The following is a 24813-nucleotide window of genomic DNA, read 5'->3' on the forward strand; positions in this document are numbered from 1 at the left end:
TGTGCGTCCTCCATTTGTGTCCCCTCTGCTCCCTGTTGTCTTGTACCTGACCTGTTCCACCTGTTATGTTACCTCCTTGGCCCCTGTGCTCGGTTTTCCCTCTCATGTTTTAATTATAAATGTTTCCAACAACTGTTCTAAGCCTTTTGAACCAAGGTAAACCTCTTCCAGAATGTTCCCATCATATTCAGTCTGTGTCTGGCAGAGAAGTTCAAAGGACTTAGTAATAATTCAGGTGAGAAAACATGGCCAGGGAGGATGGCCTTCTTGGAAGATGGACACAGATAACACAGTAAACATCAGACAACTAGACAGGCCTCTATGCAACTGCAGTGCCATGGTCATGCTCCTAGCGAAGAAACTCCCACAGAAATAATATCTCCCCCAGCCTTTGTTTCCTTCATGCAGATTTTAAGTAGAACCTATTCAGACACTGCCATTTTCTGGCCTGTTTTCTCCACATGGAAGCTACCACAATTTTCTATATATTTGGTTAATACCTGTGTCAGAATGATTACCTATAATGAAAGAGGTAACACTTTGCATTACTTTGAATCCATCAATGCAGAAATATATGAGGTAAAAGTAAAGGCTCTCCATAAGCTCTACCCTCACCAAGATAACCAATGTTTAGAGTGTTTTCTCCTATGGATGCATAATAACATCTAGAGACAGATAAATATGACACATAAGAAAACACACACAGAAATATAATCCAGTGCCTGGTATATAAAAAGTTTAATAAATTTTTGTTGAAAGTATATATATATATATATATGCATTGAATAAATACATACAGGATCCCTGGGTGGCGCAGCAGTTTAGCGCCTGCCTTTGGCCCAGGGCGTGATCCTGGAGACCCGGGATCGAATCCCACGTCGGGCTCCCGGTGCATGGAGCCTGCTTCTCCCTCTGCCTGTGTCTCTGCCTCTCTCTCTCTCTCTCTCTCTCTCTCTCTCTCTCTGTGTGTGACTACCATAAATAAATAAAAATTTAAAAAATAAATAAATACATACATACATTGTTCAACAATATATCTGTTAAATGAGTAAATCTATAGTTTTTTGGTTTTATTTTTTTAATATTTTATTTGAGAGAGAGAAAGAGAATGAGCACACAGCAGGGGTTGGGGCAGAGGGAGAGGGAGAAGCAGGCCCCTGGAAGAGCAGGGAGCCCAACTCAGGGCTCAGTCCCAGAACCTGGAGATCATGGCCTGAGCTGAAGGCAGCTGCTTAAGCGACTGAGCCCCCCAGTCACCCTTGTATTTCTAAAAAAGAAATAGATTTATGTATAATTTTAATAAGGAGGATAATTTACACATACTGCTTTATAACTTGCTCTTTTTGCATCCTAGTGAATCATGGCTGTCTTTGTGTTGCCATAGATAGGTTTACTTCATTATTTCTGATGGCTTTATAGTACTCCTTTGCATGGAAATTCCATTTTACTTAATGTGTTCAGTACTGATGGTTCTTTAGATTGCTGTGTTTTTTTTATGGTTTTCTATTAAACAGTGTTGTAGAAAGCATAGGTACGTGTGAATTTTTGCAGGAATTGCTAGCTCACAGAATTGTGCCTTACAAATTCTAATAGCTACTGCCAAACTGCTCTTCAAGACCCTTTTTACTAATTTGTATTTTCTCTCAAATAGATGAGGGAACTCTGTTCCCTCACTAACATTGGCTATTACCATTTAAAAAAAAAATTCTGCCAAACCTATTAATTAAAAATTTTTTAAATGACTTTGAATGTGCTAATGAGATGCAGCATCCTTCCTTCCTTTTATTGGCCTGTGGGATTTCTTTGTAAATTTTCATTTTATTGCCTATGTTCATATTTGTTTCAGTTGCTTTGTTTCATTTTCTTTTCAATTGATAGGAGCCCTTTATACCATAAAGATACGTTCTTTGATAAAAGTCCCTTGTCAGCCTTTTTTGGGCACCTTTTTTTCTTAGTCTTTTGCTTGCTTTTGAACTCTGTATGTATGTTTGATGTAAGCACATTTTCTGGTCCTGTCCTTTATAGTTTTTGATCTTGCCCTCATACTGAGAAAAGATAGTTCAAATAGAAATAAATAAAATACAAATGTGAGTGAAGACTTGAGAAAAGTGATAGGTCATCATAAAACTGTTACAAATTTAATTGAAACATTATCCTATTTCATCAAACCTATGAGGCTGCGACTGTGAGATTCACTACTATTTATTTATCATTAGGAAAGAAAAAGTGCTGACAAATTAAACTGGTATGTTATTGACTATTCGATGCATCCTGATTTCAGAAACGTTAAAGCAGAAAAAAAATGTATCTTTGAATTGATGTTTTTTTAAGCTGAAATGTGCACAGGGTAGAAAATTGAAAGTATATAAATGGGCACACAGTGAAAAGTAACTCAGAATGAGTAAATCAAGTTCTCTTATTCCCCTACTTAAATCCACTGTTTGGGACTCACAGAGTTAAGCAGCCCTCTTGTCTGCCTTCGGATTTTACGTTTGATCACAATAACAGTAACTGTGATCTGGCCACTTTGTCCTGCTGTCCTCTGAATGTGCCATGCTTACTGTCACCTTTGGGCCTTTCCACTTCCTTTTCCCTTGGCCTAGAACTCCCTTCCCCTAATTTTGCTTCTCTGGCTCCTTTTAATCATCCATGTCTCAGGTTAGCTGCTGCCTCCTCTGAGAAGCCCTCTTTGACCAACAGGTGAAAGACTGACCCCTGCCCTCCTATTTTTTTTTTTCCTATTTATTTGCTTCATAGCACCTAATACTCTGATAGTCTCTTAATTCTTCCTTTGTTTAATGATTCATTATCTCCCTCCCTCCTTTGTAGGGAGGGTAAGCCTAATGAGATGCAGGGACCTTGCTCTTCTTGTTCATCACCTAGAAGAACAGTGTCTGGCATGCAGAGATTGTTGATTGAATAAATACACCCTTGAATGCTCAAATGAATAAATGTGCTGGTGTTTTTGTAGTCCATCTCTCTCTCTCTCTCTTTTTTTTTTTTTTTTGGATGAGGGATAGGATAACTCGCTCCAAGCATGCTTTTTATTATTATGTATATTGTTTACAAGAAGGCACACAGGTGTTCAGGAATCATTATTTGATCTCCTAATACGGCAGACAAATGCCTTCATAGTCTTCATGTTCTTTTTCTGACTTGGGCCTTGTGGCACCTGGGTTGACTTTGGATTTCCCTGCTTGGCTGACATCTAACAGGTTCCCAGGAGGTACTTCTTTTAGCTTAATGGTATGTGGCCCAGTGTTTTTGAGTCAGCCAAATGAGGTTACCAGCATCAGAGAGTTTTCAGACACACTGTGGTTTAGCCTCTTCCCCTTTTTCTACCATGACCCTCAGAGCCAAGCGAACCTGAGCCATTAACATTGATACAGGATGGCTGTTGGATGTTCCAGTTCCTTCCATGGTTTGTACCCTTTAGGAAGCTGAGCAAGCAATGTTTTGGGTAAACAACCAAGCAGTTTTCTTTTTTTTTTTTTTTTGAATTATAATCCATTTTTTAAACTTTAAATTGACAACATTTTCAGGCATAGGTAAGAATAAATCAGTGAACCTCCATGTACCCAACACCTAAATTTTAACTGTGGCCAACTTCATCTGTACCAGTGGTTCTAAAAGTGTTAATCCTGTAAACTAGTGGCAACAACACTGCCTGGGCACTTGTTAGAAATACAGATTTCTAACTTTTGAAAGAATTTGAAAAAATTCTACTTTTGAAAGATCTACTGAATCAGAAACTCAGGGTGGAGCCCATCAGTCTGTGGTTTAACAAGATTTCCAGGTGCATGTGATGGCTGCCAAAGCTTGAGAACCACTATATAAACCATTCCATCTCCAATCTCTGCTGGAGTATTTTTTTTTTATTTTATTTATTTATTTCATGAGAGACAGAGAGGCAGAGACACAGGCAGAGGGAGAAGCAGGCTCCATGCAGGGAGCCTAATGTGGGACTCAATCCTGGGACTCCAGGTTCACGACCTGAGCCGAAGGCAGATGCTCAAGCCATCCAGGTGTCCCTCTGCTGGAGTTTTATTTTAAATATTTTTAAAAATATTTTTAAATTACAATATTTTAAATATTTTAAAGTAAATATCATTTTATTTGTAAATACTTTAGTATAGAAACAATTTTCTTTTACACACAGTATCTCACAGATTGGCACATTTAGAGAGCAACCAGCCAGTCGGTACCAGTATTTACATAGGCTTATCCTTTGACTTCCTACTTCCACTCAGAGAGACCTACTTGACAGGTATTTCATGATGTCTATACAAAGTTGCTCATTGCAGTGCTTCAGATGGAGAAGACTTGGAAATACCACATGTCTAATAGTGAAAGATTGGCTGAGTAAGTTGTTTTATCCACTCATGGAATGCCAGAAAGTTATTACAGAGAATGATGTCGTTTTTACTGTTAAGTAAGAACAGCAATTTTCAAAAGACTTGGCCCTGTTTTCTCTTTTCTGTGTGAGCTTTGTGTGTATGTTTGTAAGAATGTGTTTATGTTGCGTATGTGAGTTTAAGCACTAGAAAAAGGCTGGGATGTTCTATACCAAAATGCTAATTGTTATCTTTGGAAGGTGTGATTTTGGTTCATTTCTACCCTTTTCCTTCCTGACTTTTCCCCCCATAGCAGAGCATGTATTTTTATAATGGAGAAAAACAATAAATTTAATTTTGAAAAAAAATCCATTAAATTGTAATCTCATGATTATTAATCTCCTCATTTCTGTTGAAATGATAATCTGTTCTTGGATTTACAGATGGACACTTTTTGGATTCAAAGAGATATGCCATTGTTGGAGCAGATCTCCGAGATTTACCTGAACTGGAAGAGAAACTAAAGAAATGTAACATAAATCCACAGTGAGATTTTTTTTTTTAACCTCTTATGCATTTGCGATTTCTTGCTAATATAAGGCCAGTTAAAATTGCAGCATGATAACATGCATCCCATTTTTTATTCTGAAATGTTTATCATTTCATTGTTCCTGAGAGTGGTTTTCTGAAATATTCTTAGAAGCAAAATTTCCTCAAGCCTGTTTTCACATCAGAATTACGTGTTACTTTTGTAACATACTGATGCCTAATATAAAGTTTGAGAGAAGATAATTAAATGCATAGAAACCTGTAATTGCAATTATATAAAGAAAGGACTAGTATCCAGAATACATAAAGAAAAACTACTGTAAAAGAAAAAAGTAAGTCCCATAGGAAAAAGGCAAAAGAGAGATGACACGGTAGCTCAAAGAAGAAATTGAGTGTCAAAAGAGAGATGACAAGGTAGCTCAAAGAAGAAATATGAGTGTCATATGTTGAACCTCAGTAGTGATCAGAGGGAACTCTATTTTTTTTTTTTTACTCCATTCAAGTTGGCAAAAATGTAAAAGTCTGACATTATCAAGTATTGGCAAGGTTTATGGGAAAATGAGAATGGTCAAGCACCACTGGTGCAAGTGAATTTGGTGCAGTCATTATGAGGAACAATCTGGAGGTTCCCCATGAGCAAGTATACTGTATGATACAGTAGTGTGTTCTACTTTGGGATGTGTGCATCCCAAGAAGGTCTGCATGTATCTACAAGGAGGATGTTTGTCATGGGCACCATTTTTAGTAGCAGAAAATTAGAAACATTCTGAATGTCCATCAAGAATGAACAACATGTAAAATACATGACCTAGATCAACATGGAGAGAACTCAAAAAACATAATGTATTAAAAAAAATCAAGTTGTAGATTAATATACACAGTGTGATACCAAGTGTGTAAAATCAAACCCTCAAAATACTATATATACTTCGATGATTACATGTATGTATCACAGAAATATTTTAAAAATGGACTGGAAGTGTTTACATCAAATTCTTGGGAACAGGTACCTTTGGGGAACAGTGGAGGGGAGTGAAATGCATGGTTTTAGCACACTGATGCTGCTCAGAATTAGATTGGAATTCACCAGTGGGGGAGGTAGGTAAAAGACATGTCTACACAGCTTACTGTCAGTGAAGATGACACGTTCAACAATATTTGAGGTGAGTAACTCAAGGGAGAGGTTTGAGGGGAACGTAGGGGAAATGGAAAGTGACTTTAAAACTAAGTTAAAGGGGCACCTGGGTGACTCAGTGGTTGAGCGTCTGGTTCTGGCTCAGGTCGTGATCCTGGGGTCCTGGGATTGAGTTCTGCATCAGGCTCCCTGCGGGGTGCCTGCATTTCCCTCTGCCTATGTCTCTGCCTCTCTCTGTGTGTCTTTCATGAATAAATGAATAAAATATTTAAAAATAAAGAAAAATAAATTGAAGGCAAAGATTCAGTGGCGAATGATTAAAGAGAGTTGCTACTAGGGAAATCACCAGTAGAGGCTGTAAATGGGACAGAGGCTAAGAGCCTTGGAGGGAAGGGAAAGATCTCACTCTTCTGAGAGGGGAGGAAGGAGAGTATAGGCAGGTCACAAATACAGATGAGCTTTGGGCGATACACAGGAGGGAGTGTAGGGAGTTGAAGCTTGACCTTCCTGGTACATCTTTCTTTTTTTTTTTTTTTTCCAAGTCTTATCTTTTAATAAAACAGACATGACAGATTGTAGAAATCTAAATGAACGTTTCTCCCTCAAAGCAGTTACATCCTTAGTTCCAACAAAACTATCACGGTTGGAGCTGCTACTTGGAACTCCTCTTTGGGGGAGAGGCCTTAAAATGCAGTTTATGAGCCACATTAGAAAATATCCTTCCAGGCAGCCCCGGTGGCCCAGGGGTTTAGCACCACTTTCCGTCCAGGGTGTGATCCTGGAGACCCAGGATCGAGTCCCACGTCGGGCTCCCTGCATGGAGCCTGCTTCTCCCTCTGTCTGTGTCTCTGCCTCTCTCTTTGTGTCTCTCATGAATAAACAAATAAGATATTTAAATATATATATATTCTTCCAAATGCTGGATTGTTTAAAATCAGAAAAGCCACTCAAATGACACTGATAAGGAAAAAAAAAAAACAGTGAGAGAGGTGCTGTGTGTGGCTCTCAGGGAGGTTCCCTAACGACTTCCCACAAGTTCTGAGCAACAGCACCACCACTGCAGAAACAATGTGTGGCCTCCTGGGTCTTTCTGCTGCTTTCAATAGGAGCGCATTCATTTGGATAGAAAAGTTCTGCTGTCTAATAAGAAAAAAAATCAGCCACACTTTCTTATAGTCACACTTGCAATCTGATGTAAAAAAATACCTTGCACATGGTTCTTGTATGAATTCTAATTAAGAGACATTACATTCGGAATTATAGCACTCATAGTGATCATTTTCAGGAGACTGGAACAACTTCTTTGCCACTGAAGGGGTACACAGGGTGCAGTTAGCTGTTTACCTGAATGTATTCTTAAATACGCGACTACTACCGCTCCAAGTTTCCTAGTTGTAGCTCTGTTACAAGTTCCTGACCTCAAGTTCACGTTCCAGACTTTCTTTGCCCACACGGGCTGGTTACAAGGGAGCCAACCCCGCAGTCTTAGGGTGAATTAGGAAAGGGCCAGTTAAATGAGGAGACAGGCCACTCCTTGGTGAAAGTTTGTAGCTTTCTTTCCCAATACATCTTCTTTTTATTGAGAACTTCCATTTTTATGCTGTGTTCCTCCTCTGTCTGCCATCTCACACTCCCGCTCTATCTGCTGGATTTTGGCCACATGCACCTCGTTCATTTGTATCAGCTGCAGCTGTAAGATGGACATCTGTTGATGGTGTTCTTCCTCATGCATCTTTTTAAAGCACCTTCCTGGTTTTGCTCCTGGAGTGTTTATTGGCTGTGATTCTGACAGGTGAACTCGAGGGTTCAGGTGAGAGGTCCCCTCACACTGGAAAATGTATGAACTCTTTCTCATCATCGTACAGTTCTCTATTTGAAACAGCGAATGATTCTTGGGCTGCGTTGTCAGGGTGGTATTCCGGCTCCTCATCTGGAGGGCTCCGCAGGAAGTAGAGCTGCCCCGGCAGCATGCTGGCCATCTTCTCCTTGAGCACGTGCGTGCTCAGAAGAGGGCTGACGCTCCGTTTCACCTTCTCTCTCCTCTCATGGGCCATAATCTTTTTGGTCCGAGCCTTGATGTTCTCCTAGCACTTCTTCAGCTGTCTGAAATCCCACAGTGACACGCTTGGCTGAGAGTTATATTCGTGGCCGAGCGCCTGCCAGGTATGCTGCTTGAGTGCAGTAGTTCGCGCTTCACTTTTCTTACATTCCAGCACTTATTTGTACTTTTCTACCAAAGCAAGCAGGATGGTCTTTTCCAACTCGGAGAAGTGTTTGGCAGGTTTTATAATTTCGTTGTTTTGCATTTTCCACTAAGTTTGTCCTGGCTGTTAGCTATCCTGCAGTGACGGGGGAGGGGCCGGCAAGGTGGGGGTGGAGGCGGCCTGGAGGGCCCCGGGCTCCCAGAGCGGTGGCTCCAGAGCACCAGGCTGCAGCAGTGGCCACAAAGCCCAGGAGCCGAAGCCCCCTCGCGGGCCACCTGCGGGCTGCGGGTCCGTCAGCCACATCTTTCGTTAAAGTGGTGATGGCTGTCATCCCTGCACTTTGACATTCTTGTTAACGTGGTTAGCCTAGAAAAACCAGTTTGTCATTGTTGGGATTGGCATCTCCACCTGCACAGATGTCCAGGATGGCACTCACTAACCCAGTGCTTACTATCTCTTTGTCTTTCTCACTGAGTGTTCAGAGAGCCAGGTCAATGCACTGTACGTAATATGCCTCTTTTTTCGTTTGGGAAACCCTTTATATGGTTCCCAGATCGCAGCCTGTAGTGTATTCTTCTTTTAGAAGCAGTGATGTTTCACCTTCAAGGACACCACTGGTTTTCTTGGGGGCACAGTAGTGAGTGAGGATCAATAGATTACTCAAAGCTGACACTGGTATACCTGGAGCTCTCTCAGAATGAGGAGGGCCTGAGTGTTGGAATCTGATCATGGGTTCCAGGTGACCTCTCCTGCTTACAAGTTCTTTAATAGGGACAGTTTTGTTTTGTTTTGTTTTTTCTTAAAATCCCCCAGAAGCCTCTCTGAACCTTCATTTCTTCATTTATGAACTGGAGTAAAACCTACTTTATAAGACGGTCTTGAAGATTAAGTATGCTTGGGAAAGCAGTTGAACAAAAATTTGCACATAGAGTCTCCTGTAGATTACTATTGCCACTGTGGTAACCAGCTGCAGCCTCCTGCCACTGTAGTAACCTGCTATTGGAGCAAATGTGCTAAAAGACCAGGGAAATAATCCATTAAAATCAGGCTAGCTCTTCATAGGGAAGTTTGCCTTGCTTTTGGACATCTACAAAATGGATGAAGAACAGTTGCTATGGTAGAAGTGTTAGAATTACATATGTAATTCTACAGGACTTCATTTGTGCTCTGTGTTTTCCTCTATGGCTGTCTTCGCTTTGCTTTGCTTTCACTTATATTTTGAAAAGTAGGAATTCTGTTTTTAAAATTACCAATGGCTACCTCTTTAAAATACCCTTAAAACTTTAACTTTTCATTTTCAAATAATTCGAATCTACAAAAAATTTGTAAAAATAGTATAAAAAATTCCCATGTAGACTTCTTCACCTGGCTTCCCCACATGGTAATAAGTCATAATGGGCACCTTTTGCATTGAACAGGCTTTTGGAGCTATATTTCTCTAATTGTCAACCTATTGAGGGTTTGGAACTTTTTCCCCACTCCTTCTTCACTTTTTCTAATCATTTCTGTTTATATAATTTGGGGTTTAAAAACTTATTGCTGGGATCCCTGGGTGGCGCAGTGATTTAGCGCCTGCCTTTGGCCCAGGGCGCGATCCTGGAGACCCGGGATCGAATCCCACGTCGGGCTCCTGGTGCATGGAGCCTGCTTCTCCCTCTGCCTGTGTCTCTGCCTCTCTCTCTCTCTCTCTCTCTCTCTGTGTGACTATCATAAATAAATAAAAATTAAAAAAAATAAATAAAAACATTGCTAATTTTAAAAATATATTTTTAATGTTTTTCTTTCTAATTTTCAACTTTGCTTGCAACTCAGACTTAATTGACTTTCTTCTGGTTCTAGTGCCCTTAGTTTCTTTCTACCATGATCCAGTTGAGTCCAGAGAGCATTTGGATATATATCCATAAATAACTTGAGTTATATAACTTTCCATTGCCCCCCCCCCAAAAAAAGGAAATCCAGATGAATAGTAACAGTGGATAATTGATACTGTCAGGTCAGAGTTGGCACTTATTTGTGGGTAGACTTTCTGGTGATTGTGGGTCTGTGCACTGAGTCCAGCTATACAGCTTCCATTCTGACAGTAACATATACCATATTCTTTTCAACTACTTCCTTGGGCATTCGAGTTCAGATAATTTATTTGTTTTGAGATCCCTCACCAATAAAGTTGGACAGAAGTAACACACTTGTGGGGCACCTGGGTGGCTCAGTTGGTTGAGTGTCTGACTCTTGATATCAGCTCAGGTCATGATCTCAGGGTCATGGGATTGAGCCCCATGTTGGGCTCTGTGCTCAGCAGGGAGTCTGCTCAGGGTGCTCTCTCTCGCTCTGCCCCTCCCCCTTCCCATGTGCACACTCTCTCTAAAATCAATCAATCGATCAATCTTAAAAAAATAAAAAAGAGGGATCCCTGGGTGGCGCAGCGGTTTGGCGCCTGCCTTTGGCCCGGGGCGCAATCCTGGAGGCCCGGGATCGAATCCCACATCGGGCTCCTGGTGCATGGAGCCTGCTTCTTCCTCTGCCTGTGTCTCTGCCTCTCTCTCTCTCTCTCTCTGTGACTATCATAAATAAAAATTTAAAAAAATAAATAAATAATAAAAAATAAAAAAGATAACCCACTTACTTTTTGAGTAAAACAGCAATCAGCCCCAAGGAACAGCAATATATAGGAGCAGAGAAGGAAAGAGGATCCAGTAAAGGAGTCAGGACTAAACCAGCAGAGCTCACATAATTTGGAGCTGCCCATGTTCCCTTTTAAGAATTAAGGCTTTTAGAGATTTCTCTAGGAGTTTATTGTTTTTCCTATTCCATCATTTGTTCATACTTCAGGTCTGGTAAGTCAGAGTGCACACTAGCAAGTGTCATTTCCTGAAGACTGTTCGTGTTGTTGTCAATTCTCAATGGTAAAAATTTAGAGAAGAAGAATTAGATTTGGTTAAATGAGTATCACTATTTCTGCATTGTATCAGTTTTTGATATGTAACAAAATCTCACCAAACTCAGTGGTTTAGAAGAACTTATACTTTAGAACAACTCACAATTTAGAGCAATTCATAAGTTGCTCAGGATTCTGCAAGTTAACAGTTGGAGCTGGGCTTCACTAGTTGATTCTTCTGCTGGGCCCAGGTATAGCCGATATCCCCTATAGTTCACTCATATGTGGACAGCAGGCAGATCAGGATGCCTGATTCCAGGGGAAGGGAAAGAGTATCTGCCTGTGGGATGGGATGGTCTGCAGTGTCACATTGTCACCATGTGCATGCAGGATGAGGGAGAATTTGTAGCCATGTTTACATACCACCACACACCTTTAACACTGTTTCACAAGCAGGACAAATCCTTGCTCATTGCTCACCTTTTTACAGTCCCAAAACTTTGGGTCGTGATGGTATTCTATATCTATTAGTACGTTGATTGTTAATGCACTTCTTCAGTACATCATATTCTCCTGGGGTGTGAAAAACAGAGTTTTCCTGCCCTGCCAGTACTGCCATGTGTGTGCCATTAGAGTTCCATTCATTTTAATGTATACTTGAAGACTTGATTTAATTATGAGAGTATGCATGTGAGTAAGGGGAGCAGCAGAGGAAGAAGCAGACAGGAAGATCTCCAGCAGACTCCCTACTGAGCAGGGAGCCCAGCACAGGGCTTGATCTCACCACCCTAAGATCATGACCTGAGCCGAAACCAAGAGCTGGTGCTTAACTGACTGAGCCACCCAGGCGCCCCTAGAGTCCCGGTTTGATGAATACATACATATGTGCCTGTTTTTCTTCTCTTAAGATTGCCAACACTCCTGATAACTGAATGTGTGCTGGTTTACATGACTCCGGAACAGTCTGCCAACCTTCTCAAATGGGCAGCCAACAGTTTTGAGACTGCCATGTTCATAAACTACGAACAGGTAAACGGGAGCATGAGGCATTTGCATTCTGCTTGTATTCCCTTGGTGGCTTACGCTCTTTGAGCAACTTCAGTATGCCCACTTATTTTCCTTCTACCTCTGGCCACTCACATACTTCCTTTCTCATTGATTGTTGCAATCCCCAGTATTCCTAATTTGTTGACCTCCTGTGAACCAATAGCCAGAGACTTTGGAACTTCTATCTTGGCCTTTGTAAAAGTTTTTTGAGTTCTTATTTTATCATTGTATGTACTATAGAGTCACAGACCATGATGGAGGGACTTTTGGCTGTCCTGTGGGTTTAGGGGTAGCAAAATCAGATTCCTTCAGAGGAAGGCTGGTGATACAAATGGACGGAGTTGGCCACTGTAAAGCAGGCAGGAATGATGGGGACTGTGGTGAACCAGAGAATCCATGTCCCATCTCATGGGGGTGGCCAGCTGGTTGTTACCTTGTGGGCATATGAGCCTAGAGTTGAGAACTCCCCAGTTTTTCAGGATAAATTACAAGGCAGGATTTTAAGATAAAATTTCTTAATTTCTAAGATCACTGAATTTGGTCCACTGGCTGCCCGTTTTTCTCTTCTGATCCTAATGGAAAGGGTTATGTTTTAGAGGTTTGGAATTATTCAGCTTGGAACCAAATCCTGGTCCTTGCTCTTATGTTTGGCTGTGTGGCCTTAGACACAATTCATGGTGGTTGGGAGTCCATGGTCTGGAGGTAAACTGCCTAGTTGCGTGACCTGGACAAGTTTCATAACTTCTCTGTGCCTGTCTTATTATCTGGAAAATGAAAATAATGACAGCCCGACTCCGTAGGGTGGTAGTGAGGAAAAAGCAAGTTAATTTGTATAAGAGCGTTTACAGCATTGCCTGGCTGTTAGGCAGGCATGAGCGGTTCTTTGGATCTCTCTGAGCCTCAGGTCCTTGTTATTATGGGTTTTTTTTTAGCTTTTATTTATTTATTCATGAGAGACAGAGAGAGACAGAGACAGGCAGAGAGACAGGCAGAGGGAGAAGTAAGCCTCATGCAGGGAGCCTGACATGGGACTCGATATGGGGTCTCCAGGATCACGCCCTGGGCTGAAAGTAGCACTAAACCACTGAGCCGCTCAGGCTGCCCTGTTTTTAAGGGATAACTTCTCTGGATTTTTATGGGAACTCATGAGATGATATGTAGCAGTGGGCACAGGACAAGCACTAAATACATGGTAGTTATTTATATTGATGCTTTTATTTTACTTTTATTGATTTAGCTCATTTTATTTTTAAATTTTATTACAGACTAGAGCAGTAAATGCCTTGCCCACTGCAACATATTATGGACAGATCTAAGACTAGATCTTGGTTGACCTTTTCACCACCCTGTGCCCCAAGCCAGATTCTTGTATAGATGGTTCTTGGTTGCCTTTTCTTCCTTCCCTCTCTCAACTGGGGGCATTCCTCAGACTCAGTGTGCAGTCCTGGTGTATGGGTATAAAGGTAGCTGGCTTCATCTGTCCTTTCTGTAAATCCTGAGAATACATCTTTGCCTGCAGGATCCATGCCTGGAGAAAATGAATTCTGCTGTTTACACATATTGTGGATATTCATCTAGCTTTAACCATCTTGTTTCATTTGTGTATTCTCTTATTCAAACAGCATATGGAGATGGTGGACGAAGTGAATTTTGACCAGACTGTCACTTGGGAGCAGGCATGGGGATGTTCCAGTTTTCAGTCTGTTGTCCACAGCCATCCCTAAACTGGCTCAATCCCCACCTCTCATCTCACTTTGTGAATCATAAACATTTAACTTAATTTCCTAACAAATACAGAATCATCAGCATCCCACGTGTATTAAGTGCTCCCATGCCTTGAGTGATTTTCTGGTCAGTCGTTTAAAATGACAGAAACTGCATGGGTGATGATCAAGTCAATACTGATAAAATAAGGATGGCAGATTTGTAGAATTTGCCAACTAGATAGTAGGCACATCCCATGAGTTTTATGTGTATTAACTTGTTTATCGCAATAGCCCCCAGGTTTTGTGGGTAAGGGGACTGAAGCACAGAGGGATTAGGTAGCTTGCCTGCAGCCTCACAGCCTTGCAGCTAGAAAGTGTCAGGCCAAGATTCAAACCCAAGCAATGAAACGACAGAGCATGTGCCCACAGACACCCTTCGATCCTGAGAGAATAGCGTGCATTATGACCATTAGTGCCTTAAGCCTCATACATCCACCAAAAGAGTAATGCTGGTTCTTGTCAGGCAGCATCGTCACAGGAACTCTGGGAAGCATTGTATGTATTAAAATGATGATGTTTTGATACCTTATATGTGATAGGGTGATAGCCTATATGCTATGATAAGGTGTACTGTATTCTGTTTTGTGGCATTTGTGTGTATATATACATTAATGTTTTTTTAAACTGGTTTAAAATGGTTCTTTATTCAAAAAGTAACACCACATGCAAATTTTAAAAAAAAATCAAATAGTACAAAAGAATAGGCAAGGAAAGGAGGTCTCTCTCCTACCCTGCCCTCTAACTTGGGAAGCTACATGGCCAGATTCCAGCATTATTCTGTGCATATATAAGCATAGAGGTTTTTTTTTTTTTCTTAAAAGCAGGTAGGAGCATATTCTACACAGTCCTCTATACCTTACCTTTAAGAGTTTATCATCATTATTTTATATCTGCGTCTGTATCTGCACCAACATGTGGGTCCTCTTTTCCAGTCCCAAAACTTTTCCTGTTTTATGGCAATGCAATAATATTCCATTAAATGACCATGCTATAATTTCTCTGATCCCAGATGATGGGCATTTAAATCCTTTCCAGGTTCTTCCTGTCACACATAATGCTGCCCTAAACATTCTTGTGCCCTCGCATGCATGTGTGAGTATACCTGCAGAACAGCTCGCTGGCAGTGGCATGGCTGGCTCCCAGGCTGAGCACACACCATCCAGTCACCTTCTAGGGGCTGTAGCGGTGTATGTTCTTGTTAGTCCTGGATGCGGTCCTGCACCTGCTTCTGTGACCTGCATTGGGTATTAGCAGATGTCAGCCTAGACTGGTTAGAAATAGAGTGGTGGTGTCTATTTTGCATATTTGAGAAACAAAAAAACCCTTCTGGCAATGCCCAGCCTCCTCTTTCCCTTCCCAGGTGAACATGGATGACCGGTTTGGACAGATCATGATCGAAAACCTGCGGAGGCGACAGTGTGACCTGGCAGGAGTAGAGACCTGCAAGTCATTAGAGTCGCAGGTCAGAGAGTGGGGACTGGGGCATCCTCTTGTACCCTTAGCCACTCAGGGAAGGGCATCTTCCCTTCACGATCAGAGAAGGTTGGGCTTTGTGTGGGTCACTAGGTCATCATGCTAGGGAAGTCCAAGCCTTTGGTGTGGAAAATACGCATTTACGTTCCCTATACCTTGTTATTTAAAACTTTGATTATGTAGATTTTCAAATAATATGAACATAGAGGGAATAGTAAAAGGAACACCCATGTCCCATCAACCAGTGTGTAATTCACATTTGACCCATATTGTTTTATTTATCCCCAGTTTTTGTTAGTGTTGTCATTGGAATATTTTAAGGCAAATCCCAGATAGTATATCATTAGAATATTAAAATATTCCAGTGATTTAATATCATAAATACTTGAGTGACTGTAACAGTCCATGTTGGTGTAGAAAATTGGAAAATAAAAAGAAGGTAGATAGGAGCTAGGATAGGCTTTCAAAAGAGGAGTCTTCTAAGAGAAATTCTCATGTGCTTAAAGACTGTCTTGGATTTGTACAACAGTGCCTTGTACCTTCTCCATTTCTCTCCATCATACATTCTAGAAAGAACGGCTCCTGTCGAATGGGTGGGAAACGGCATCAGCAGTCGACATGATGGAAGTGTATAGCAAACTGCCTCAAGCTGAAGTGAGCAGGTGCGGGATCAGCAAGAATTAGCATCTCAGCGAATGATTATGAATGAAAAGCATAGCTGTCTTTAATGTAAAAAAAAAAAAAAAACTCAAACCCTAACTAGACTTATTCTGAAAAAATTAATCCGCTGGTACAGATTAAACATTAATAGCACCTTGAAAGTAACTCATTAGCCACTCACTGAGATAGGGTTTATGCCAAAACAGATTATTTTAGTGAAAATAAGCAGCCACACCTGTAACACTCCCAGAGCACCCTCTGCGGTGGAACTTTTGCACAATCCTGGTGTTTTGGAGGAGGAAGAAAATGACGTTGTCCAAGGTCTCCTAAGGGGGAAAGGTCTGCTCGCAGATTTTTAAATGGACTTCTCCCCTCATTATAAACTACACTGTTCAGAAACAATTTTCAAACTATGACGTGCAGGAAATAGAAAGTAGTGTTGCACTCTGTAGGTGCACCTCTAGAAATTGCTGTTAGTAATAAGTTGCAGTGCATTTTTCTATGTGTATATGTAAAGGTGAATATTGATATATAGGTTTCTGTTTTTTGAATCTATAGATTCATGTTACATGCATTGGTCTATAAATCACCCTCCCCTTTTAGAAACTTAACAATTGATTGTATTTCTCTTTACATACCAAAATATACTGAAATATAGGAGGTTCCCATGTCCTGTTCAATGGTGCATAATATTTATATTGCTATGTAGATAGATTACATTGATAGTAATAATTTTATAATAATTAAGTTATGTGTAGAGCTGGGCATTTATTTGTACCTTGTTTTATTGTGCAATTTTGTTGTTAATTTCCCTGTTATAAACACTGTATTTATCTCTGGACAGTGTTCGTGCCAGCTTTAATTGAATTCGTATTTTATCGTTACCTTATGCTTCCTGGTTTGTGTTTCCTCATGCTTTTGGGAACCTACACATATACGTCTCTTACAATATAATCAGAAGAATTTTAGCCTTGTTTCTCCACAGAACTTGCTATTAATTTTTAGAAATAATCACTATTTTTACCAAGTGTTTACATCAAGGCCTTGAAGGTTTATGAAAGTGAGGTTTCCATGTGATCAGGTCCATATTTTCTTGAGTCTTCTAGAATTTTCTTTTCCTACAGGCTGGTTTTCATTTGTTACATGTCAAGGCAACTGTTTTTGAATAGCCCTGGTCAGGCATCGGTAGTGAAAATCCTCTAGCAGCTCTTCTGGATGCCGAGGGAGGAGGCTAAAACTGGAGAGAGCAGCTTTTTCTAGGCCGTCATTTGTCTCCTGTTGCCGTGGCCTGTGTAGCCAGCAAGGCAGATCCCTGACAGGGTCGGGGAAAGAGGTGGGACAGGCTATGGTCTGTTTGCCTGAGGCTGAACAGCCCTCTTGGCTCTGGGAACCCATTTGCCAAGGGCTTCTGCTGGATACTGTGTATAAAAAAGAAGTCCAAGGCAAGCCTGTTTACTTAACAAATACTGAATGCCAGCTGTGCACCATGTGTTTTCCTAAGGACAAGGCAGAGATCAAAACAGACCAAAAGATATGTGTGCCCTTGGAGTCCATGCTCTGGGGAGCAGCTTCACAATCTAGTGTCTCTTAATAAGCTAAACATGGTGCTAAATATCCTGGAGCCTTCATGTTGGTGCTGTGTTTTGTAGAACTTGGCATTGGGCAAATCTGCATCACGTGTCTTCCAGTAAAATGAGTTGGAAAGCAAGCAAAGTTCCTTAGGCATAGTCACTCTCAGTTCGGATGTGACTCTTAGGCCAGCCTACCGAGACGGATGTGCAAATACAGAAACGTGTGCAGCAAAGGCATGTATGTGCACCCCTCTGCACCCCCAGCCTGGACGAATGGCAGTTCCTGGCTATAATCAGTGACTATTGTGAATAGTGGGCATGTGGATAATTTTCTGTTTTCTTCTTTATACTCTTTTGAATTGCATGAAATTTCCCCCGGCATGCCCGTATTTCAACAGAAAAAGAATTTTTAAGTTATTTTATATGTTTTGCATATTTCTTTGTGCATATATCTTAAAGCTTACATTTAAAATGCTTTTTTGACAAAAGTCATACCAGTGCATGATAAAAGAAAACAGAGAATAAAGTAATGTACAGTAAAACAAAACCAACCCTTCCATCCTGTTCCCCTCACTACCAGCCTAATACTTGGCACATTATTTACTACACGGGTTACTTTTTGAACTCTGTGGTTGCCTTGGAGTCTGTTCCTGTCCGTGATATAGCCCTATCAGATAGCTGTGTGTTATCTTCTTGTATGAACATGCTTTAATTTATTTAACCCAGCTCTTCTGGTTTAGGGACTTGTGTTAGGAAGCTGTAGTGAATGTTCTGGAACATGAATCTTTGTACTCATAGGCTAAAATCTTAAAGGCAGAATTGCTGAGTGAAAGGATGTACATTTGTAGCATCGATAGAAGAGTCAGAGAGGTTTGTACCACTTTGTAATCCAACTAGTAACGTAGGAGAGCACCTTTCCCCATATCCTAGCTAAAGTGCATATCAGCCTTTTTTTTTTATCTTTGTCAATCTGATCATTGAAAAAATACCTCAGATTTTTATTTATGTTCCTTTTCTCTTAAATGAGATTGAGAGCATCTTGTTTTTCTCTTCTGGTGAACGTGTCTTTTACCTGTCTTTTAAAGGAGTTTTGAAAGTTTTTCTCATGACGTCTAACAGCTCTTTACAGAGTAAGGAAATCTACCCTTTGTCATTTATGTTGCAGATCTTTTTTTCTAGTTTGTCATTTGTCTTTTAACTTTATGGTGATTTTTAAATAATAAAAATAAATTAAAATGGAACCACACCATACCTACTATGTCGCAGCCTGCTTCTTTCCCCTTAGTATAACATGAACATCATTCTGTACGCATGAACTTGGGGGTCATGATCTTCATTTTTAATTGTAAAGCTTGATTTTGTCCTATTTTTGTTCTCCCCACAGAATAGAGTCACTTGAATTCCTGGATGAAATGGAGCTTCTAGAACAGCTCATGCAGCATTACTGCCTTTGTTGGGCAACCAAAGGAGGAAATGAATTGGGTATGTGGTTTTACTTTTGTTGATTGGCCCTAGAAATGGGGACCTTTTTTGGTCTCCAAACACCGTAAGACATGCCTGGAAAGAAATGGAGTATCAGACCTGTGGGTCCATGAGCACCAGACAGAAAATGAGCTATTCTATTCTCTGTGTTTTTATCACACAGAAACCAGATGAATTGTTCAGATAAATCACATATATCAACACTAACAAACCAATAGACCTTGAGAGTTTAAAGCAGTAATCTTAATAAAAGTAACCAACCTTTGTCTTTTGAGTCGCCTTATAAGCACGTTTACTAGAGGTCAGGACACAAATCATCATATGTGTCTCCAGCTGACCTGTGCAGCTGTGGGCCAAATTTCTCCCCCTCATATCCTGTGACGGAGGTGAAGCCCCCTAGCCTGGCAGAGGAAGGCTGGGTGGGAGTGTGGATCCTTGTGTCAGTGTTCCTTCCTGCCTCACTTCCTCCTTGACAACTGTGCCATGTGGGTCTTGCTTCTTCTGGTGTCCTCCCTTGGGCATCTCTCTGGCCCCCTGCAGACCATTTTAGATATCAGTGCAGCCCTGGCTATAAAGTAGCCGCCCTTCAGGCGTTCAGTGTCCTACAGATGCGTCCAAGAACATGCAGCCTTAGGCAGGAACCCCAGAATAAACCTAGAGCATGAACATGCAAGGTCAGCGGCCTTTGAGAACATTCCATGCTGACATGAGGCCATTCATCACGCTCCCTGGGCTTAGCATTCCTGTAGTTTATAAGCAGTTCAGCCCACAAAATCCTTTTAAATTTGTCTTTTTATTTAAAAGAATGTGTTCATGGGGTTTTATACTGTTATTACCCACTTCCCCTCTCCCAATTTAAAACAATGTCATTCTTAGTGGAGACTTTGGAAGCTTCTAAAAAGTCCAGTGAAGAAGAAAAATCAGCTGTGTGCCTGTCACTCAGAGAGAACCTCTAGTAGCTTTTTCTTTCCACTCTTTTTTTAGCTGTGTTTTGTTTTTAGCAAAACTGAATTTCTATGCTTAATGTACTTGGAGCCCTGATCTTTTCCACTTAGTATCATAACAGCCATTTCCCCTCACTGTGAGAAATTCAGCGTAATTTTAATGGTTTTATAAAAATTCTATCATGGGGGCACCTGGGTGGCTCAGTGGTTGAGCACCTGCCTTCAGCTCAGGGCGTAATTCCTGGGTCCTGGGATCGAGTCCCACATTGGGCTCCCTGCGAGGAGCCTGCTTCTCCCTCTACCTATGTCTCTGCCTCTCTCTCTCTCTCTCTCTCTCTCTCTCTCTCTCTCTTTCTTTCTCTCTCTTTGTGTGTGTGTGTGTGTGTGTGTCTCATGAATAAATAAATAAAATATTTTAAAAAAATCTATCATGATGCTACATCTGGTTTGACTCAACTTTGTCACACTTTTGGAAATGTAGTTTGTAATATTATTAAGCCAATTCTAGTTTTTCAACATATGGAACATTTTTACATCGAGGGCTGCTCTGTGATGTCAGTAACAAACGTGGGAGGTAAGGATCCGTCTCGTCTCTCCATATGCTCAGAGTTCATTACCGAATGGATGGACCTCTAGCATTAACCGCAGAGAGCCCATAAGCTGTGGCCGTGCTTTCTGAATCCCCTCAAAACCCTCCTAAACACAGCCTCGTCCAGCCTCTTGCTTCCTTGTGATGATCGCCTCCTACCACACAGGGGACAGAGCTGCCATGAGGAGGTGTCGCCCTGGGCCTGGGTCCAGCAGGGCCTTGTTCTCCCACCTTTGTCTGCTGTCTCTGCTCTACAGCATGAGTCGCTTGACAACATTTGTGTGTTTCCTTCCCTCAGGTTTGAAGGAGATTGTTTACTAATCTGTGGGAGGTCCATGCTGAGCCAGGAGCCGAAGCCACTGACCTTCCCAGAGTCGATGGGCCAAGTTTCCTGAGTGGTGGCCAGACCTGGCCCACCAGCCTCATCCACAACTGGAGAAGCCTCAGCTCCTAGGGTTGTCGCACCACCTGCTGTACCCGTTGACTTATCGCTAAATAAATCTCAGTTGTTGCCAATTGCCCGTGCATGGGTCCCTCTTGCCCCCGGGTTGGCTCTGGTTTTTTTCCACGTCTGCTGAAACCAAAGATCCCAAATCTTCCTCCAGCCTGAGCTTGCTCCCTGTGAGTCAGCCTCAGCTGAGACCCCAGCATCTGTGTGGGGCTTACTCCTGCGTGCTCGTGTGATGGCACCTGATGTTGCACCTGGCACCTTGACCTGGTTCTCCACCTCCACCAGGGGGTAGGACTCTGCCTCTGTCTCTGCCCTGACCCCGACCTGCCTGCTTGTGTCCTCCTTGGCTCTTGCAGCCAGCTGGACAGTGGCCCCTAAAATGTCCACTCCTGTCCACTCCTGAATGTGTTACCTCATATAATGAAGAGGGCTTGCAGGTGTGATTATGCTAAGGTCTCTGAGATGGGGAGACTGCCCAGGAGTACCTGTGTGGCCCGGTGCACTCACAGGGTCCTTACAAGGAGAGGTAGGAGGGTGGAAGAAGGAGGTGTGCCATTGGGCCCAGCGAGGAGCAGTGCACTTTGGAGATGGGGAGGGAGCCAAACCAAGCATGTGGGTGGCCACCAGCCGCTGGAAAGAGCTGGAGACAGACTCTTGGAGGCTCTAGAGGGAATGAGCGTGGCAACCGAGCATTGCGGACAACCAGAGCCCAGTGAGATGGATCCTGAATTTCTGGCCTCTTGAACTGTAAGAGATTAGTGTTTTAAGCCTCAAGGTTTGTGCTGATTTGTTACAGCAGCCACAGGGTACTAATGCAGTTATACAGGTGAATAGGGCTGAGGGCGCTTACCCTGTAATTCAGAAACATAAGGCCAATCCACCCTTGACCAACTTTCTGGTTATTGACTGGGGCCATGAACCTGAGCCTACGTGCACAGGATGGCAGTGAAAAGCCGCCTGGCCCTCCCCTCTCCCACTGAGCAGGATCCTGGGTCAGGGTTTGAGAGCATGTGCTGCATACTACTGCATGACAGTGAGCCTGTTGGAGGGTTGACACTGATACAACGTGAGATAATATCAAATCTCCCTGTGAAAAAGTCACTTCCTTTACAGGAATCTTTTGAGCCTTCTTAAGTTCAAGGAAAAATTCTCAGGCAGGTACTGGTAGGTCTTTAACACTTAATGTAACATTCACTAATCCAGTGGTTTTGAAACTGGAACCAAGCCATTCGTAGATGGTGAATCCATGTACTGGATCAAATCCACTATTTTGGAAAGATCTAGAATAGAAAATGTTACAGCACATTACTAGTAGGAAAGGTATTACTTTTTGAAACTTCATTTCTATGTAGGGATACACACACACACACACATGTATGTACATATATATACATACATACACACACATACATACCATGTTATGTTGTTCCTGATGTTCTGGTTTTGGTTTTGGTTTTGATCAGAGGTTCAGATCAGAGCGCCAGCACCTCACTAACAGGCAGCAGCAGAGTCTGGCTAAAATTCAAAACACCTTGCTTCGCTTCCATTAGATTTCTCTCTTTTTTTTTTTTTTTCTTTTTATGGATGGCCTTCTATTCAGGGCAAATGATGCACCATTCCGATTGACAGTTGTGTTATGAGACGTCCCTTAAGGTACCTACCGATTTCATTTTACAGGGGAGTTCCTTTAAAGACAATTACTAGGAAAATTCTAGCAGGGGTAGTCCAGAGATGTTGCAGAAATCATGGAGGTGATCATTGGAAATGCTGAAGTTGAGAAGCACGGCATGGTGGCACCAGCATCTCACGGTTTCCCATGGGAGTGCAGAGGGCTACCAAGGGCAGAGGGTCGCCCCTCTTCCCGCAGGGGGTCTGCTTTCATGCCCTGCCCCTGCCATGGACCAGATGACGTCACTGGTGAATTCTACCAAGCATTAAAGAAGAACTAATACCTGAAGTGTGTTCCCTTTCAGGTTGGAACTTGAACCCCACTTTCTGTGGGAGTTCTTGCCACTTGCTCCCTCTTCTCCCGCGCTCTCATCTAAAACCTCTTGTAATAATTTCTACACATGCTGCTTAACTCAGAAGGACATAAGTGACCCCGAAACCACCACACCCGGTGACCCCTTCTCAGTGTTTGGCCGTCTCAACTTCTTGGCAACATCTACCATGGTGACCAGCTTTCTCCTTGAGAGGTGTTCTCACTGCCCCTCCCTTGGCTTCCTAGACACCCCTCCATCGACCTGTCCCTCCTTTTCCCCCCTCTCCATGCCCAGGGCTTACTCCTCTTCCAGGAAGCCCAGGACTTGGTGTTCATGGATCACCATGGGCTTCTTCCTCCTTCCGCCTCGCTCCTCCTCTCTCCCTCCTCTCTTCTGTCTCCTCCCTCCCTCCCTTTCTTTTTCTCTCCCTCCCTGCCTTTGGCCATTCTATCCTCTGGTTAACTCCATGCCTTTGGTTATTCTAGGTACCTCATATAGGTGTAATCACACAATATTTGTTCTTTGTGTCTGTCTTATTGGACTTAGCATACTGTCATCAAGTTTCATCCATGCAGCATGTATCAGAAATCTTATTCCTGGGGCTCCGTGGTTGAGCATCTGCCTTCAGCTCAGGTCGTGATCCCAGGCTCCTGGGATAGAGTCCCACATCGGTCTCCCTGCAGGGAGTCTGCTTCTGCCTCTCTGTGTCTCATGAATAAATAAAATCTTAAAAAAAAAATTTCATTCCTATTCTGAGGCTGAATAACATTTTATTGCACATCTATCCCACATTTTGGTTATCCATTCATCCATCAAAGGACATTTGGGTGTTTCCAACTCTTGGGCACTGTGAACAATGCTGCTATGAACACTGGTGTATAAATACCTGTTTGAGTTCCTGCTTTCTATTCTTTTTGGTATATTCCGCCAAGGTAGAATTTTGGATTATATAACAATTCTGTTTTTAATGTTTTGAGGAAGCTCCATACTGTTTTCCATTTTACATCCTCATCAGTTAATGTACAAGATTCCAATTTCTCTACAACCTGGCTAACCTTGTTATTTTTTGGGTTGGTTTGTTTTGCAAATAGGCATTCTTCACACAATGAGTGTGAAGTGGAATCTCAAGGTAATTTTGTTTTTCTGATTCCCTAATGGTTGGTGACCTTGAGCATCTTTTCAAATGCTTTGTATATTTATAGTTTTGGGTCTCATATTGATGTCTTTCATCCATTTTGAGTTAATTTTTGTACTTGGTAGGTAAGGCTCCATCTTCATTCTTTTGCATGTTCTATCCAGTTTTCCCAGAACTATTTGTGAGAGACTGTCCTTCCTTTCCCTGCCGAATGATCTTGAAATCTTTGTCAAAAAGCATTTGACCATATATAGGAAGGTTTATTTCTGGGCTGTCTATTCTATTGGTCTATTTCCCTCCTCTCCATGCCCAGGGCTTCCTCCTCTTCCTGGAAGCCCAGGACTTGGTGTTCATGGTCACCATGGGCTTCAATGCCATTGTTTTGATCATTGTACCTGTATACTAAGCTTTTTTTTATTAAGGTTTTATTAATTTTTTATTTGACAGAGAGTGCACAAGCAGGGGGCAGTGGCAGGCAAAGGGAGAGGGAGGGAGAAGCATGTTCCCTGGAGAGCAGGGAGCCCAATTCTGGGCTTGATCCCAGAATCCTGGGATCATGACCTGAGCCAAAGGCAGAAGCTTAACCGACTGAGCCACCCAAGTGCCCCTAACCTTT

The 24813-nt window shown here is 42.1% G+C and overlaps 1 protein-coding gene and 1 pseudogene across 2 annotated transcripts in view; one reads left to right on the plus strand and one right to left on the minus strand.

The window, feature by feature from the left end:
* Positions 1 to 21169, plus strand: part of LCMT1 (leucine carboxyl methyltransferase 1) — a 52008-nt gene extending 30839 nt beyond the window's left edge. The window contains exons 6-11 of one of the 2 annotated variants that reach the window (XM_055339956.1): positions 4778 to 4880; positions 12006 to 12126; positions 15271 to 15372; positions 15954 to 16045; positions 18999 to 19096; positions 20928 to 21169. In XM_055339956.1, coding sequence (XP_055195931.1) covers positions 4778 to 4880; positions 12006 to 12126; positions 15271 to 15372; positions 15954 to 16045; positions 18999 to 19096; positions 20928 to 20950 — 539 coding nt within the window. In that variant the 3' untranslated portion in view covers positions 20951 to 21169. The remainder of the gene's footprint in view (positions 1 to 4777; positions 4881 to 12005; positions 12127 to 15270; positions 15373 to 15953; positions 16046 to 18998; positions 19097 to 20927) is intronic. The other variant, XM_055339957.1, reaches the window with a different exon arrangement.
* LOC129519447 (myb/SANT-like DNA-binding domain-containing protein 3) lies at positions 5893 to 11999 on the minus strand (annotated as a pseudogene).
* Positions 21170 to 24813: the final 3644 nt, after the last annotated feature.

The sequence above is a fragment of the Nyctereutes procyonoides genome, unplaced genomic scaffold, assembly GCF_905146905.1.
Source record: "Nyctereutes procyonoides isolate TBG_1078 unplaced genomic scaffold, NYPRO_anot_genome, whole genome shotgun sequence".
Taxonomy (NCBI): Eukaryota; Metazoa; Chordata; class Mammalia; order Carnivora; family Canidae; genus Nyctereutes; species Nyctereutes procyonoides.